The 14,808-nt window shown below is 43.5% G+C and overlaps 1 protein-coding gene across 2 annotated transcripts in view; it reads right to left on the reverse strand.

The window, feature by feature from the left end:
* The window catches only part of MDGA2 (MAM domain containing glycosylphosphatidylinositol anchor 2), a 544,404-nt gene that overhangs the window by 45,548 nt on the left and 484,048 nt on the right, over window positions 1-14,808 (reverse strand). For both annotated transcript variants that reach the window (XM_056546350.1, XM_056546349.1), the window contains exon 10: window positions 5,534-5,682. In XM_056546350.1, coding sequence (XP_056402325.1) covers window positions 5,534-5,682 — 149 coding nt within the window. The remainder of the gene's footprint in view (window positions 1-5,533; window positions 5,683-14,808) is intronic.

A 14,808-nucleotide genomic window follows, 5' to 3' on the forward strand; every position in this document is an offset into this window, starting at 1 on the left:
AAAATCTTGCCCTATGTCTATAAGCTAATAGACCCGACTGCATTCTAAAAATGTCTGCTCTTGTATCTTAACAGCGCTGAAATCCTGTTCATCTCTTCTACCTAACCCCTTGTGGACACAGCCATTTTTTATTTTTGCATTTTTGTTTTTCCTCCTCATCTTCTAATAGCCATAAGTGTTTCAATTTCCCACCTACAGATCCACATGAGGCTTCTTTTTTGGGTTTTGTAATGTATTCACTCATTTAGGGATGGAGGGATAAATCAAAGGAGTACTCCGCCCCTAGACATCTTATCCCCCCCCCCCCACCTGTATATACGTGAGTATGATACTCCAATAAGAAGAACATTTGCTGAAATTGGTGAGTGCCGCTATTTCATGTGGATCACACATAAGATAGCACTCTGTTGGCCAACAACTATGACTCTGGGTGCACCCCATAGACTTGGCGCACACTTGGTATCAAAAGAGGAGAAAAAGCTGTTATAGCAATCTCCTTTCTTATATGACCAAAAAAGATTGAGAACTTGACAGTCTGCCTGCCCACTCCTGATCAACCTTTCATCTGTCTTTGCAGGAGAGTCAGGAGGCCACCATCAAGGCCGGTTCTGCCTATAGGAAAAATAGGCAGCTGCCTAGAGTGCCCTCTTGATGGGGGCGCCGCTCTGCCTACTGCAAGAAAGTTAGTAACCAGCCAGCATCTGAAGCACCCGCCCAGCCAGAATCCCCGTCACGTGAGGAGGGGGTTTATTACAGTGGGTCACCCTAGTAGTAGGTGATTACATGTGAAAGAGGTTTGTTACAGTGTTTCCCCACAATAGTAAAGTGAGGTGTGTCAAAGGGCAGAGCCAATGGCGGCAAATTTAGCTTTCGCCAAGGGTGGCAAAGATCCTTGCACCAGCCCTGGCCACCATAGCATAGGAATCACCAGGTTCGGTTGACATTTACCAAATGTATTTGGCTTATTTAGAGTCCACATCCTACCTACTGCAATCTTGGTTTGGAACTATATCACAAATGTTTATTTTGCAGTTTTTTTGGAAGGTTGGTAGGTCTAGTACAGGCCCTAAAGGTCCATTCTGTCTTGGTTATTGTTTGAACGTCTGTGTCATTCTCCACCCCCTCAGGCCCTGCAGCGGGCACAGCACAGTGGATCAGCTCTGACCACAAAATAGTTAAATACAAACCCCTGAAAATAGAGCAATGGAACGACTAAAGTCACCTCTGCAGTAATGGCCTCATATTTCCGCTGAAACCTACAGATACAACAGGGGAATACTTGAATTCCGTTCTGATTCCATTAAGAAGGTCACAGTTTACGTGTCCCGGTGGGAGTTGTAGACATGTCCTTTAACGTTTAATTTGCTTACAAGCTATGATGTTTCGGACCAGGGTACAAGCTAAGAAAAGCAACCAATCAGATCGCTTCTTTCATTTTTGAAAACGCCCCTGAAAAATCAAAGTAGCAATCTGATTGGTTGCTATGGGCAGTCCTGGGGTGGGACGGAGTGTTACAGTGTTGTGGTTTAACTTTACTTTCCTGGAAAAGCTGCTGGGTTGCCCATAGCAACCAATCAGATTACTTCTTTCATTTTTCACAAGGCCTCTGCAAAATGGAAGAAGCAATCTGATTGGTTGCTATGGGCAACTCAGCAGCTTTTCCAGTAAAGTAAAGTTAAACCACAACACTGTAACACTCCGTCCAACCATCCCACAGTCTCCCATTCACTGTATTGCCAAGACCCTCCTGCTTATCTTACAGTTTTACATACCGTGAGATCCCCAAAGACCACAATGGGCCTATTGGTTTCAATGGGCAAAAAAATCACAGAGTTAATGCACTAGCCCATTAGTTCCCTATACCATTAAAGAAGGGAGGGCTCAATATTCGCTAAAATTCGCATATGCGCATAAGTGAATATGCGAATTTCACGAATATATGACAAATATTCGTTCATATATTCGCTAAATATCGCGAATTCGAATATGGCCTATGCCGCTCATCACTACTCTGAACCCCCCAGACTACTACCATGATATTACTGTTTATCACAAGTGCAGTGCAGCCATACCTTTGGCTGCGGTTTCCCACACTTTTTTGAGGTCAGTAATAGTCGGATAGGCATGCCAGGGGGTTCGCAATGACCCGCGCTGGGACCGATGTGTGATTGACACACAGCTCCTCATGCACCCCTGATCTTGTGAATGTGTGCAAAAAAAAAATTCCGGCCATGCTAATTTGCATGATTAATCATATATGCGTGACATCACAGGATACACATATGCGGGGGAAATCTTGTCCTATTCAGAACCCTATAACTTTTTTATTTCTCCTTATACGGGCCTGTATGAGGACTCATTTTTTGTACCTCGATCTGTAGTTTTTAACAGGACCATTTTTGTTTTGATGTCACTTTTTAATGCTTTTTTTTAAGTTCAGGAGTTGCAGTTGGTTACTAACTACAACTCCCAGCATGCCCTGATTCAGCCTGTGGCTCAGCAGCTGCCCCAAACGAAAACTACAACACCCAGCATTTTAAACTATATAGTATAGGTCAGTGTTTCCCAACCAGGGGTGCCTCCAGCTGTTGCCGAACTACAACTCCCAGCATGTTGGACTATATAGTAGTATATAGTATAGGCCAGTGTTTCCCAACCAGGGCACCTCCAGGTGTTGCAAAACTACAACTCCCAGCATGTTGGACTTTATAGTAGTATATAGTATAGTTTAGTGTTTCCCAACCAGGGCACCTCCAGCTGTTGCAAAACTACAACTCCCAGCATGTTGGACTATATAGTAGTATATAGTATAGGTCAGTGTTTCCCAACCAGTGGTGTCTCCAGCTGTTGCCAAACTACAACTCCCAACATGTTGGACTATATAGTAGTATATAGTATAGGTCAGTGTTTCCCAACCAGGCTGCCACCAGCTATTGCAAAACTACAACTCCCAACATGTTGGACTATATAGTAGTATATAGTATAGGTACATTTTTTCCAACCAGGGGTGCCTCCAGCTGTTGCAAAACTACAACTCCCAGCATGTTGGACTTTATAGTAGTATATAGTATATGTCAGTGTTTCCCAACCAGGGGTGCCTCCAGCTGTGGCAAAACTACAACTCCCAGCATGTTGGACTTTATAGTAGTATATAGTATAGGTCAGTGTTTCCCAACCAGGGGTGCCTCCAGCTGTTGCCGAACTACAACTCCCAGCATGTTGGACTATATAGTAGTATATAGTATAGGTCAGTGTTTCCCAACCAGGGGTGCCTCCAGCTGTTGCCGAACTACAACTCCCAACATGTTGGACTATATAGTAGTATATAGTATAGGCCAGTGTTTCCCAACCAGGGCACCTCCAGGTGTTGCAAAACTACAACTCCCAGCATGTTGGACTTTATAGTAGTATATAGTATAGGTTAGTGTTTCCCAACCAGGGCACCTCCAGCTGTTGCAAAACTACAACTCCCAGCATGTTGGACTATATAGTAGTATATAGTATAGGTCAGTGTTTCCCAACCAGTGGTGTCTCCAGCTGTTGCCAAACTACAACTCCCAACATGTTGGACTATATAGTAGTATATAGTATAGGTCAGTGTTTCCCAACCAGGCTGCCACCAGCTATTGCAAAACTACAACTCCCAACATGTTGGACTATATAGTAGTATATAGTATAGGTACATTTTTTCCAACCAGGGGTGCCTCCAGCTGTTGCAAAACTACAACTCCCAGCATGTTGGACTTTATAGTAGTATATAGTATATGTCAGTGTTTCCCAACCAGGGGTGCCTCCAGCTGTGGCAAAACTACAACTCCCAGCATGTTGGACTTTATAGTAGTATATAGTATAGGTCAGTGTTTCCCAACCAGGGGTGCCTCCAGCTGTTGCAAAACTACAACTCCCAACATGTTGGACTATATAGTAGTATATAGTATAGGTCAGTGTTTCCCAACCAGGGGTGCCTCCAGCTGTTGCAAAACTACAACTCCCAACATGTTGGACTATATAGTAGTATATAGTATAGGTCAGTGTTTCCCAACCAGTGGTGTCTCCAGCTATTGCCAAACTACAACTCCCAACATGTTGGACTATATAGTAGTATATAGTATAGGTCAGTGTTTCCCAACCAGGCTGCCACCAGCTGTTGCAAAACTACAACTCCCAGCATGTTGGACTATATAGTAGTATAAAGTATAGGTCAGTTTTTCCCAACCAGGGGTGCCTCCAGCTGTTGCAAAACTACAACTCCCAGCATGTTGGACTATATAGTAGAATATAGTATAGGTCAGTGTTTCCCAACCAGGGGTGCCTCCAGCTGTTGCAAAACTACAACTCCCAGCATGTTGGACTATATAGTAGTATATAGTATAGGTCAGTGTTTCCCATCCAGGGGTGCATCCAGCTGTTGCAAAACTACAACTCCCAGCATGTTGGACTATATAGTAGTGTATAGTATAGGTCAGTGTTTCCCAACCAAGGGTGCCTCCAGCTGTGGCAAAACTACAACTCCCAGCATGCCCGGACAGCCAACGGCTGTCCGGGCATGCTGGGCGTTGTAGTTTTGCAACAGCTGGAGGTGCTCTGGTTGGGAAACACTGGTATAGTATATGGTACAACATTCCAAGAGTTGGAGGATTGGTTGGATAAATACCGGCAATTGCATTGCTGGTATTTTTAATATAAAAATATCATCAGGGTGGCCAAAATATCGTCTGTGCCGGTAAAACACCGGCCAGGTGGCAGCCCTAGCACCGGCCTGCCGAGAAATCGCAGTGCGAGCACTCGCTCCGCCCGTGTGCTCTCTGCTTCAAGTAATAGCCAAACAGCAGAAAGAATAGGCTATTACTTGAAGCAGAGAGCTCACGGGCGGAGCGAGCGCTCGCACTGCGATTTCTCTACGGGCCGGTGCTAGGGTTGCCACCTGGCCGGTATTTTACCCGCACAGACGGTATTTTGGCCACCCTGACGGTATTTTTATATTACGTCCAGAGAAGATCAGGGACGCTCTTTATGGCTGCTTCTTTATTTCCTCTCCAGTATTAAAGTGAGGATCCTATTTTATCGGAACAAGTCTCTTCCTGTCCTTGTCTTCCTTTATTATTTTCAGCCTCCAACAATCCAATTGACGAGCGTCCTCCATAATAACGATGGTAGACGCCAAACGCCTGCCTTCTACTGCATACGGCGCGAGGCCGAATCGGCATGCATAAAGCAAATGATGTGTATCTGCGTCTACCTGCCTTGTATTTTACACCTAGGCTTTCATCTCTACACACGTTCCTTTAGATGGGAGTTAATCTTACAATGTAATTAAATTTTTAGGCCTCTAAATTGCAGACCTGCCGGTTGGTATCTCCCGCTCCGCACAGCACATCCGTAACAAAAAAAAATCAATTCCCGGCGAGTAAGAAGGAATGATTACCCTTTCCAGAATGTTTTCCGAGGCTTTAGAACACGCCTCGCAATCTCAGGACAAGCAAATAATACGCTCATTAAACTGTTTATCGTATTCTTTAGCGTAAGGGATCACCTGCTTAAGTCCTAAGCGGTACGCCAGGATTCGGTCCACGGCATCCGGGTTCATCTGAGTCCACTGTAAGCTGTAAGAGTAGACGCTGGCTTTGCTCTGCCATAGTGGGTTGTAGGTATCGTAGTAAAATTCTGGAGGGTAGGCCTTTCCTAAATAAAAAAAAACATAACATGGAACCATGTCATATATGTGCACACATAAATACAATAGGCTCATTTATTTAAAAAAAAAATATATATATATATATAAATATATATATGTATATATATATATATATATATATATATATATATATATATACAGCAACAGGAGAATACAGCAGCACACTGCTAGCACAAAGATATAGATAAAACATGAGTATATAGATAAAACATGAGTATCTAGATAGAACATGAAAAGCTATTCAGCTGTAGTGCAACAAATGAAATATGAAATTATGAAATTATGAGGTACTTAGCTTGCAAATTTGGCGGCCAAAGAGCTTGGACCGTCCCACCACGGTAAGGTGACCTCATTCTGGGACGGACCCTACACTATGAATATGCCTCTGTGTGAACAGTACAGCAGGCATGCAAGGTCTGAAATAGTGTTGCTCGCGAATATTCGCAATGCAAATTTTATTCGCAAATATCGCGAATTTGCGAATATTCGCGAATATAGCGCTATATATTCGTAATTACGAATATTCTTTATTTATTTTCATTTTTTCACAGTACACATCACAGTGATCATCCCTCTCTGCTTCCAGCTTGTGTGGTGTAAAGAAGACTCTAATACTACTGTGTGAGACTGGTGTGCGAATTTTCGCATGTGCGAAAATTTGCATTATGCTAATTTTAGCATATGCTAATTTTTGCTTATGCTAATTTTGATATATGTTAATTTTCGTATATGTTAATTTTTGCATACGCGAATGTTCGCATATGCGAAAATAAAACGAGAATATTACGAATATGCGAATATATGACGAATATTCGTCCATATATTCGCGAATATTCGCGAATTCCAATATGGCCTATGCCGCTCAACACTAGTCTGAAACATCCAAGGCACCTTATATACACCTGATAGAGGTGGGTGGGGGGTGCAGGAGCCAACATGAAGGTAGCCACTCCCCCGTTCTTTGGATATATATATATATATATATATATATATATATATATGTGTATATATATATTATAAAAACAGTTTTGTTTTTTTTAAGTGTACCTATCATGCCACAAAAAATTATTATAAGAGGTACTCCGGTGGAAAACTTTTTTTTTTTTAATCAACTGGTGCCAGCAAGTTAAACAGATTTGTAAATGACTTCTATTAAGAAATCTTTATCCTTCCAATACTTTTAGCAGCTGTATGCTACAGAGGAAATTCTTTTCTTTTTGAATTTCTTTTTTTTTTTGTCTTGTCCACAGTGCTCTCTGCTGACACCCGATGCCCGTATCAGGAACTGTCCAGAGCCGGAGAAAATCCCCATTGCAAACCTATGCTACTCTGGACTAGTGCTGCTCGCGAATATTCGCAATTCGAATATTATTTGCGAATATCGCATATTCACGAATTCGCGAATTTCACGAATGTAGCGCTATATATTCGTAATTACGAATATTCGTTTTTTTTTTGTTTTTTTTCTTCACAGTACACATCACAGTGATCACCCCTCTCTGCTTCCAGCTTGTGTGGTGTAAAGAAGGCTCTAATACTACTGTGTGAGACTGGCGCGCAAGAATTCGCATATGCGAAACTTAGCATGTGCTAAGTTTCGTATATGCGAATTTCCACATATGCTAAGTTTCGCATGTGCGTATTTTCGCATACGCGAAAATAAAACGAGGATATAGCGAATATTCGCGAATGTATGACGAATATTCCTCCATATATTCGCGAATATTCGTCATACATTCGCGAATATTCGCTATATCCTCGTTTTATTTTCGCGTATGCGAAAATACGCACATGCGAAACTTAGCATATGTGGAAATTCGCATATACGAAACTTAGCACATGCTAAGTTTCGCATATGCGAATGTTTGCGCGCCAGTCTCACACAGTAGTATTACAGCCTTCTTTACACCACACAAGCTGGAAGCAGAGAGGGATGATCACTGTGAGGTGTACTGTGAAGAAAAAAAAAAAAAAAAAAAAAAAAACGAATATTCGTAATTACGAATATATAGCGCTATATTCGCGAAATTCGCGAATTCGCGAAATTCGCGAATTCGCGAATATGCGATATTCGCGAATAATATTCGAATTGCGAATATTCGCGAGCAACACTACTTGTGTGGTGTAAAGAAGGCTGTAATACTACTGTTTGAGACTGGCGTGCGAAAATTCGCATATACGAAAATTTGCATATGCTAATTTTCGCATATGTGAATTTTCACATATGTTAATTTTCGCATACGTGTATTTTCGCATACGCGAAAATAAAATGAGAATATAACGAATACGCGAATATATGACGAATATTCATCCATATATTCGCGAATATTCGCGAATTCGAATATGGCCTATGCCGCTCAACACTAATGCAGATGCTTTACATTTTTGTGTGTCTAGCTTCTGTATTTGGCTCACAAATCTCTCTCGTCTGCTGCTTACTCATTTTGGCATCCACTGCTCAGGAAAGGGCGTGTTTGAGGCAAGCACTGAGCCCACCCTTACTCACCATGCATTTACTTCCTCTCTGAGTCTGCTGAGCTGTGCTGGGTCTCTTCATCCAATCACTTCAGGCTGCTCTATAACCCCCTCCTCTCTGTTTTCATGCTGCAGTCTGATAGGACAGGAGTGAGCACAGAGGAATTCTAGTCCTGCCCTCACTTTCTGAACTTTGTCCCTGCCTGTGCTTCATCAGAGACAAAGATGATGCTGCAGCCAGACAAGATTATGTTCTGGATGGTATGGGGACCCCTAGTGGTCATTTTTTATAAGCCATGATTTTTGAAGAATACGAATAATGAAGTATATTAGAAAGGTTAATGTTCTGCCAAGATGTACCACATAAAAGTTTTTTATTCTGACCGTGCTCATTTAAGTTATGCCTATGACTCCTGCCCAATACGATAACTAATCTCCTAGATGTCAGATGTATAGCTTAGATGTATTTTAGATGTAGCACGTACAGAAATGTTGTCTCTCCTCCTTTTTGTCTTCATATGTCCTCTTTCCATGCTATTTGAATAGGCGGCCCTCCCTGGTGTGATGTCAGAGCTGTGCTGAATGTTTTCGGCCAATAAGATGCCTCCACCTTCTGCTCCTCCCTGTCTTGCAACATGTTTACTCCTGCACCCTTGAAAGAAAGAGATACTGCAGCTGCACCACCTCCTCTCCCCCCTCCAGTCTGTGTAGCGTTTACTGAAGGCTAGGTTCACACTACGGAATTTCCGCCTGCAATTGTGCTTTGAAGTTGCAGGCAGAAATTCTGTTTACTAAAATGCATAGTGTAGTGAATGGGTTTCCATTCACAAATTCACACTTCGGAATTGGTGAAGCAAAATTTGTGAACGTAAAATCCGGTTGGAAATTTCCAATTGCGTTGCTCATTCTTAAGGTAGAAATACTCGCAGAACACATTGCAGTCTATGGGAGACTGCAGTTTCCGCACGGTCCTAGTGCCGACTGATTCAGTCGGCGGTGGCCGCACTCGGAGTCTCCGGGCAGAAATTTTCTGCCCAGAGATTCTGCAGTGTGAACCTAGCCTAAGGGGTAAGGCTAGGTTCACACTGTAACAAAGGACAGACAGCACTCCGTAGTGTGATACTGTTGTTGCACACAGTTAGTTTAAGCAGAGATAGCACTTACCACAACAGGTTACACTCAGCCAAGTGCAACAATGGAAAAAGGCAATGATAGCAAATAGTCTGCAGCTGCTCCACGTCCAAATCGATATAACAAAAGAATGGGATCTCAAACGTGTCGACGGGATTCGAAGTGCAGGACACACAAGCAAGGGGATGTGAAGTTTATTCACCAATGATGCAACGCGTTTCACAGATAAACTGCTTCATCAGGCATGATGCTGATGCCTGATGAAGCAGTTTATCTGTGAAACGCGTTGCATCATGGGTGAATAAACCTTATATCCCCTTGCTTGTGTGTCCTGCGCTTCGAATCCCTTCGACACGTTGGAGATCCTATTATTAGGTTTACACTGTGGAATTTCCGGGCAGAATTTCTTCCGGAGATCGAGCTGGCGGCACTAGGACCACGCGGACTACATTGCTGTCCCCATAGATGGCAATTCATTTCTGAGCAGGTCTCCCAAAAGATCCACCCAGAAATGCATTGCAGTCTATGGGGGCAGCAATGCAGTCTGCTCGGTCCTAGCACCGCCGGCTCGATCTCCAGCAGAAATTCTGCCCAGAAATTCCACAGTGTGAACCTAGCCTAAGGGTCTATTCACACAGCAGAATTTCAACACGTGGAATTCCACCTCAAATGAAAGCCCAATAGACATCTATGGGATTTCGCACTCCCATTCACACTTCTGAATTTCCGCTTGCGGAATTCCGCAAGCGGATATTCAGAAGTGTGAATGGGAGTGTGGAATCCCATAGAAGTCTATTGGGCTTTTGATTTGAGGCAGAATTCCGTATGTGGAAATTCTGCCGTGTGAATAGACCCTTAGGCTAGGTTCAGACTACGGAATCTCCGGGCAGAACATTTCCGCCCGGAGATTCTGAGTTCCGCTTGCGCCGACTGAATAAGTCGGCGCTAGGACCGCGCGGACACAGCAGTCTCCCATAGACTGCAATGTGTTCTGCGAGGAATTCCGCCTCAAGAAAGAGCACCGCCTTTCTTCAGGTGGAAATTTCGAAGCGCATTTACTAAGCGGATTTTCCGCTTCACAAATTCCGAAGTGTGAATTTGTGAACGGAAAACCATTCACTACACTAGACATTTTAACAAGCGGAATTTCTGACTGAAATTTTACGACTGAATTTTTGTCGGAAATTCCGTAGTCTGAACCTAGCCTAATACAGGCTGCCCCAATGGGAGAAAAATTCCCTTTATCCTCTAATAAAACATATTACAAACTTCAATCTATTTACATATACTTCCGCCAGTTTATACAATTCTTTAGACTGGCATTTATGACCTGTCAATGGCTTCTGCTTGTTTGCTGGTCTATGGGCGACTTGAGTGTAAATGGACGCGTATGAAAACACACTTGTCCTTGGACACCATAATTGAGATAATTTGGCCTCTTTTAAGCATCGTTTTTACAATACGCCAGTTGAATTAGTTGCATTACCACTAAATTGATGGAAATGTAATGCACTATTATGGTAAAAGCATTGAGTTCTTATTGCGTTAAATTACTGGGAAATATTATTTTAAAATCAGAGCGAGTAAGAACTTTTACCTGGACGCACTTAAAAGCGAATACTGTGAAAAGGAAAAATGCTCCCTTGCCGGATTTTCCATTTACCACTTGATCAGTTTTAAGTTAAAAGCTTTTGTAATGTGGGGTATGGAGACAAACAAAAACGAGGCTTATTTTCCCATGAAAGAACCTCAACTCTTCTTAAAATGTTTGACTCATTGGTGGTCCAAATGCAAAAAGCTCAAGAGTGGGCCTCCATCTTCATAAAGTTTAGATGAATTAGGTTCAACCTGTACAGATCTATGGGAGATATTAAGCCAAAAAAAAAAAAATCTGGAAAAACCAGAGCATACCAAAAACTGCAAGGGACACAAAAAAGTCAATAAAATTGGCCAAGTCGGTAGGCTTCGGCAGGACCAGTAAACTTTCAAATGTGTATGATGTCTGCCCATCTGACCCCTAAATTTGTCGTAAACGTGAACTGTCTAATCTATTGTTCTCTGGACGTTAAGCCACCAGTCTGGCATCAGGCTACCTCCCGTTTCCCCCTCATCAAGCTGAGCATGTATGTGTATAGGGGATCGGGTGTGATAGCTTTCAGCCGACAGCTATTAAATGGGCACTGTGAGATCCAAAAACTTTTGGAATATGGTTGTAATTTTTTTTGGGAATATTTAATAAAGAAAATGACTCCTGAAAATCCCACCACTAGGGGTCCCCATACTACAGGGACACTAATTAGTCCTACAGCAGCATCAGGCTTGTCCATGAGTCATGGACAAGAGATGACTCGTGGACAAGACTGCATGAGCAGACACACCAATCACCACAAGGAGGGACACACCCCCTCCCACCACACACCAATCACCTCCCACCACCACAAAGGGACACGCCCCCTACCACCACAAACCAATCACCTCCCACCACCACAAGAGAGGGATACACCTCCTCCCACCACACACCAATCACCTCCCACCACCACAAGGGAGGAATACGCCCCCTCCCACCACACACCAATCACCACCCACCACCACAAGGAGTCACACACCTCTTCCCACCACACACCAATCACCTCCCACCACCAAAAGGAGGGACACGTCCTCTTTCCCTGAGAGGATTTTTAACACTGTGAGCTAATGAAAAGACATATTTTTATAATGAATAAAGGTGATAGAGGCATAAAAACCAGATATAAATGGTCAGGAGATATATATATATATATATATATATATATATATATTATAATTTTTTTTTTTTGTAGGATCTGACAGGTATACTTTAAAGGTATGGCCAGATTTATGGGGCCCATCTTGCCTCAATTCTCCCAACAATCCCACCATTCTTGCCAAACATAGAAGCAGGGAACCCCCAGTCTTCCAAAAAGTACCTCACAGACATATGTATTCTATAGAGATCCCATAAATGTCTAAAATGTTATATATTTAAATATATCTTCAAAGGTGTTAATATATATATATATATATATATATATCTATATATATATATATATATGTGTATTTATTTTTAAACATGCCAAGACTGCCTCCTTAAAAAGCAAAAACTTATACTTACCTCACTTGGTCCTTGTAGCCTCTGGTATTGCTGCTCCCAGTCTTTGCCATGCTCCATTTCCTGGTGCTGGTGCCAATCACTGGCTGAGGCGGGACACTGCTGCAGCCAGTTATTGGCCGAGCGGCGTTCTAACGTTTTGACCAGGAACTGGAGCATGGCAGAAACTGGGAACAGCAACACCGGTGGCTACGGGGACTGAAAGAGAGGTAAGTATGGGTTATTTTTTTAATCTAAAGGACATCTGCAGCAAAAGACAACTTATCCACAGGATAGGGCATAAGTGTCTGATTGCGGGGGGTCTGACCGTTGGGACCCCCTGCAATCTCCATGACGTCACGGCAGACACGCCTCCTCCATGTAGTTCTTTGGGAGAGGTGGGGAGGCAGCTTTCGTGCCTCCCCCCCCTCTCCCATAGAGCTGTATGTGGAGGGGGCATGGAGCTGGCGTACCATCGACCTCAGAGAGATCAACGCTACGCGCATTAGCTGCTCTATGTGAGGCCCCGTTTGGGAGATCGGTCAGACCCCCCCGCGATCAGACACTTATCCCCTATAGTGTTGAGCGGCATAGGCCATATTCGAATTGCATAGGCCACATTCGTCATATATTCGCTACATTTGCATATGCGTAATATTCGCGTGTATTTGCGCATATACGAACATTCATGTATGTGAAAATTCGCATATGTGAAAATTCTCATTGGGGGAAAATACGCGTAAAAAAAAAATTCGTATATAAGAATTTTCGCATATGCGAAGATTAACTTGTGGGAACATCTACGTGGGAGGAAATTCGCACGTAAGAAAATCAGAGTATTGGGTAAATTCGCATATGCGAAACCCACCTAGATGAAAAGTTCGCATATGTGAAAATTATCATATGCTAAAATTTGCATAGGCGGGGAAAAATATTCGTAATTGCGAATACATAGTTCTATATTCGCGAGTGTGCGATATGCGCGAAAAAATTCGAATTGCGAATATTCGCGAGCAACACTAATTCCCCTATCCTGTGGATAGGGGATAAATTGTCTTTTGCTGCAGATGTTCTTTAAGGAGGCAAGTTTTATTACAGCCCATGTGAGTGGTGTAATCTGATTAGACCACTTCATAAGAGCGTGCACGAATTTAGGTATTTATGAGGTCTAAGGGCACTGGTCACAAACACACACTAAGGCTGGGTTCACACTACGTTTTCTCCCATACGGGAGCGCAAACGGCAGGGGGGAGCTAAAACCTCGCGCTCCCGTATGCCTTCTTATGCGCTCCCGTATGTCATTCATTTCAATGAGCCGGCCGGAGTGAAACGTTCGGTCCGGTCGGCTCATTTTTGCGCCGTATGCGCTTTTACAACCGGACCTAAAACTGTGGTCAACCACGGTTTTAGGTCCGGTTGTAAAAGCGCATACGGCGCAAAAATGAGTCGACCGGACCGAATGTTTCACTCCGGCCTGCTCATTGAAATGAATGACATACGGGAGCGCATACGAAGGCATACGGGAGCGCGAGGTTTTAGCTCCCCCCTGCCATATGCGCTCCCGTATGGGAGAAAACGTAGTGTGAACCCACCCTAACTCCAACACTTTCGGGTGCTCAAAGCCTTTAATCATGGAATAGACGACTAAGGGCATTGAGCGCCCGAAATGCATTGGAGTTAGTGTCTTGTGGGTGTTGCATTTCTTTATGTAGAGGATGGGGTTGGTGCTTCATGCCTTCCCTTTGTGTAAGTGTCAAAGCAAATGTGAACTTTAAGGGGTACTCCACTGCCCCGGCGTTCGGAACATTTTGTTTCAAACACTTGGAGCGAGCGGCGGGGGTGGTGGCATCATAGCCATGCCCCTTGTGACATCACGGACTGCCCACTCAATGCAAGTCTATGGGAGGGGGCGTTGCGGTCACCACGCCCCCTCCCATAGACTTGCATTGAGGGGACGTGATGTCATGAGGGCGCGGCATGATGTCACGACCCCTGCTGCTCGCTCCAAGCGTTCTAAATGAACGCCGGGTGCTGCGCAGAGATCATGGGGGACCCCAGCGATCAGACATCTTATCCCTTATGCTTTGGATAGGGAATAAGATGTCTAGGGGCGGAGTACCCCTTTAAGGTTCTAGAAAATCTGATTATACCGAGTAACCAATGCCGTGGAGAACGTATAAGTCAGAAGTCAACACAAGGCCAATAATCCACCAGCGCCTCTGAATCACCTTAGCATAATGAGGAGATATTTTTAGATTTGCTTAACCTTCAGTTACTCCAAAAGTCTGAATTAAACTCAAGATCAAAGAGGGGGGGGAAAAAAATGACTTTCTTCAGAAAACATGTCCTTGTTTAGCATATTAGAAATGCCTGCAGCTCTACAGTACTGTGTGATTCCTGA

Source organism: Hyla sarda, chromosome 11, assembly GCF_029499605.1.
Source record: "Hyla sarda isolate aHylSar1 chromosome 11, aHylSar1.hap1, whole genome shotgun sequence".
In the NCBI taxonomy this organism is placed as follows: Eukaryota; Metazoa; Chordata; class Amphibia; order Anura; family Hylidae; genus Hyla; species Hyla sarda.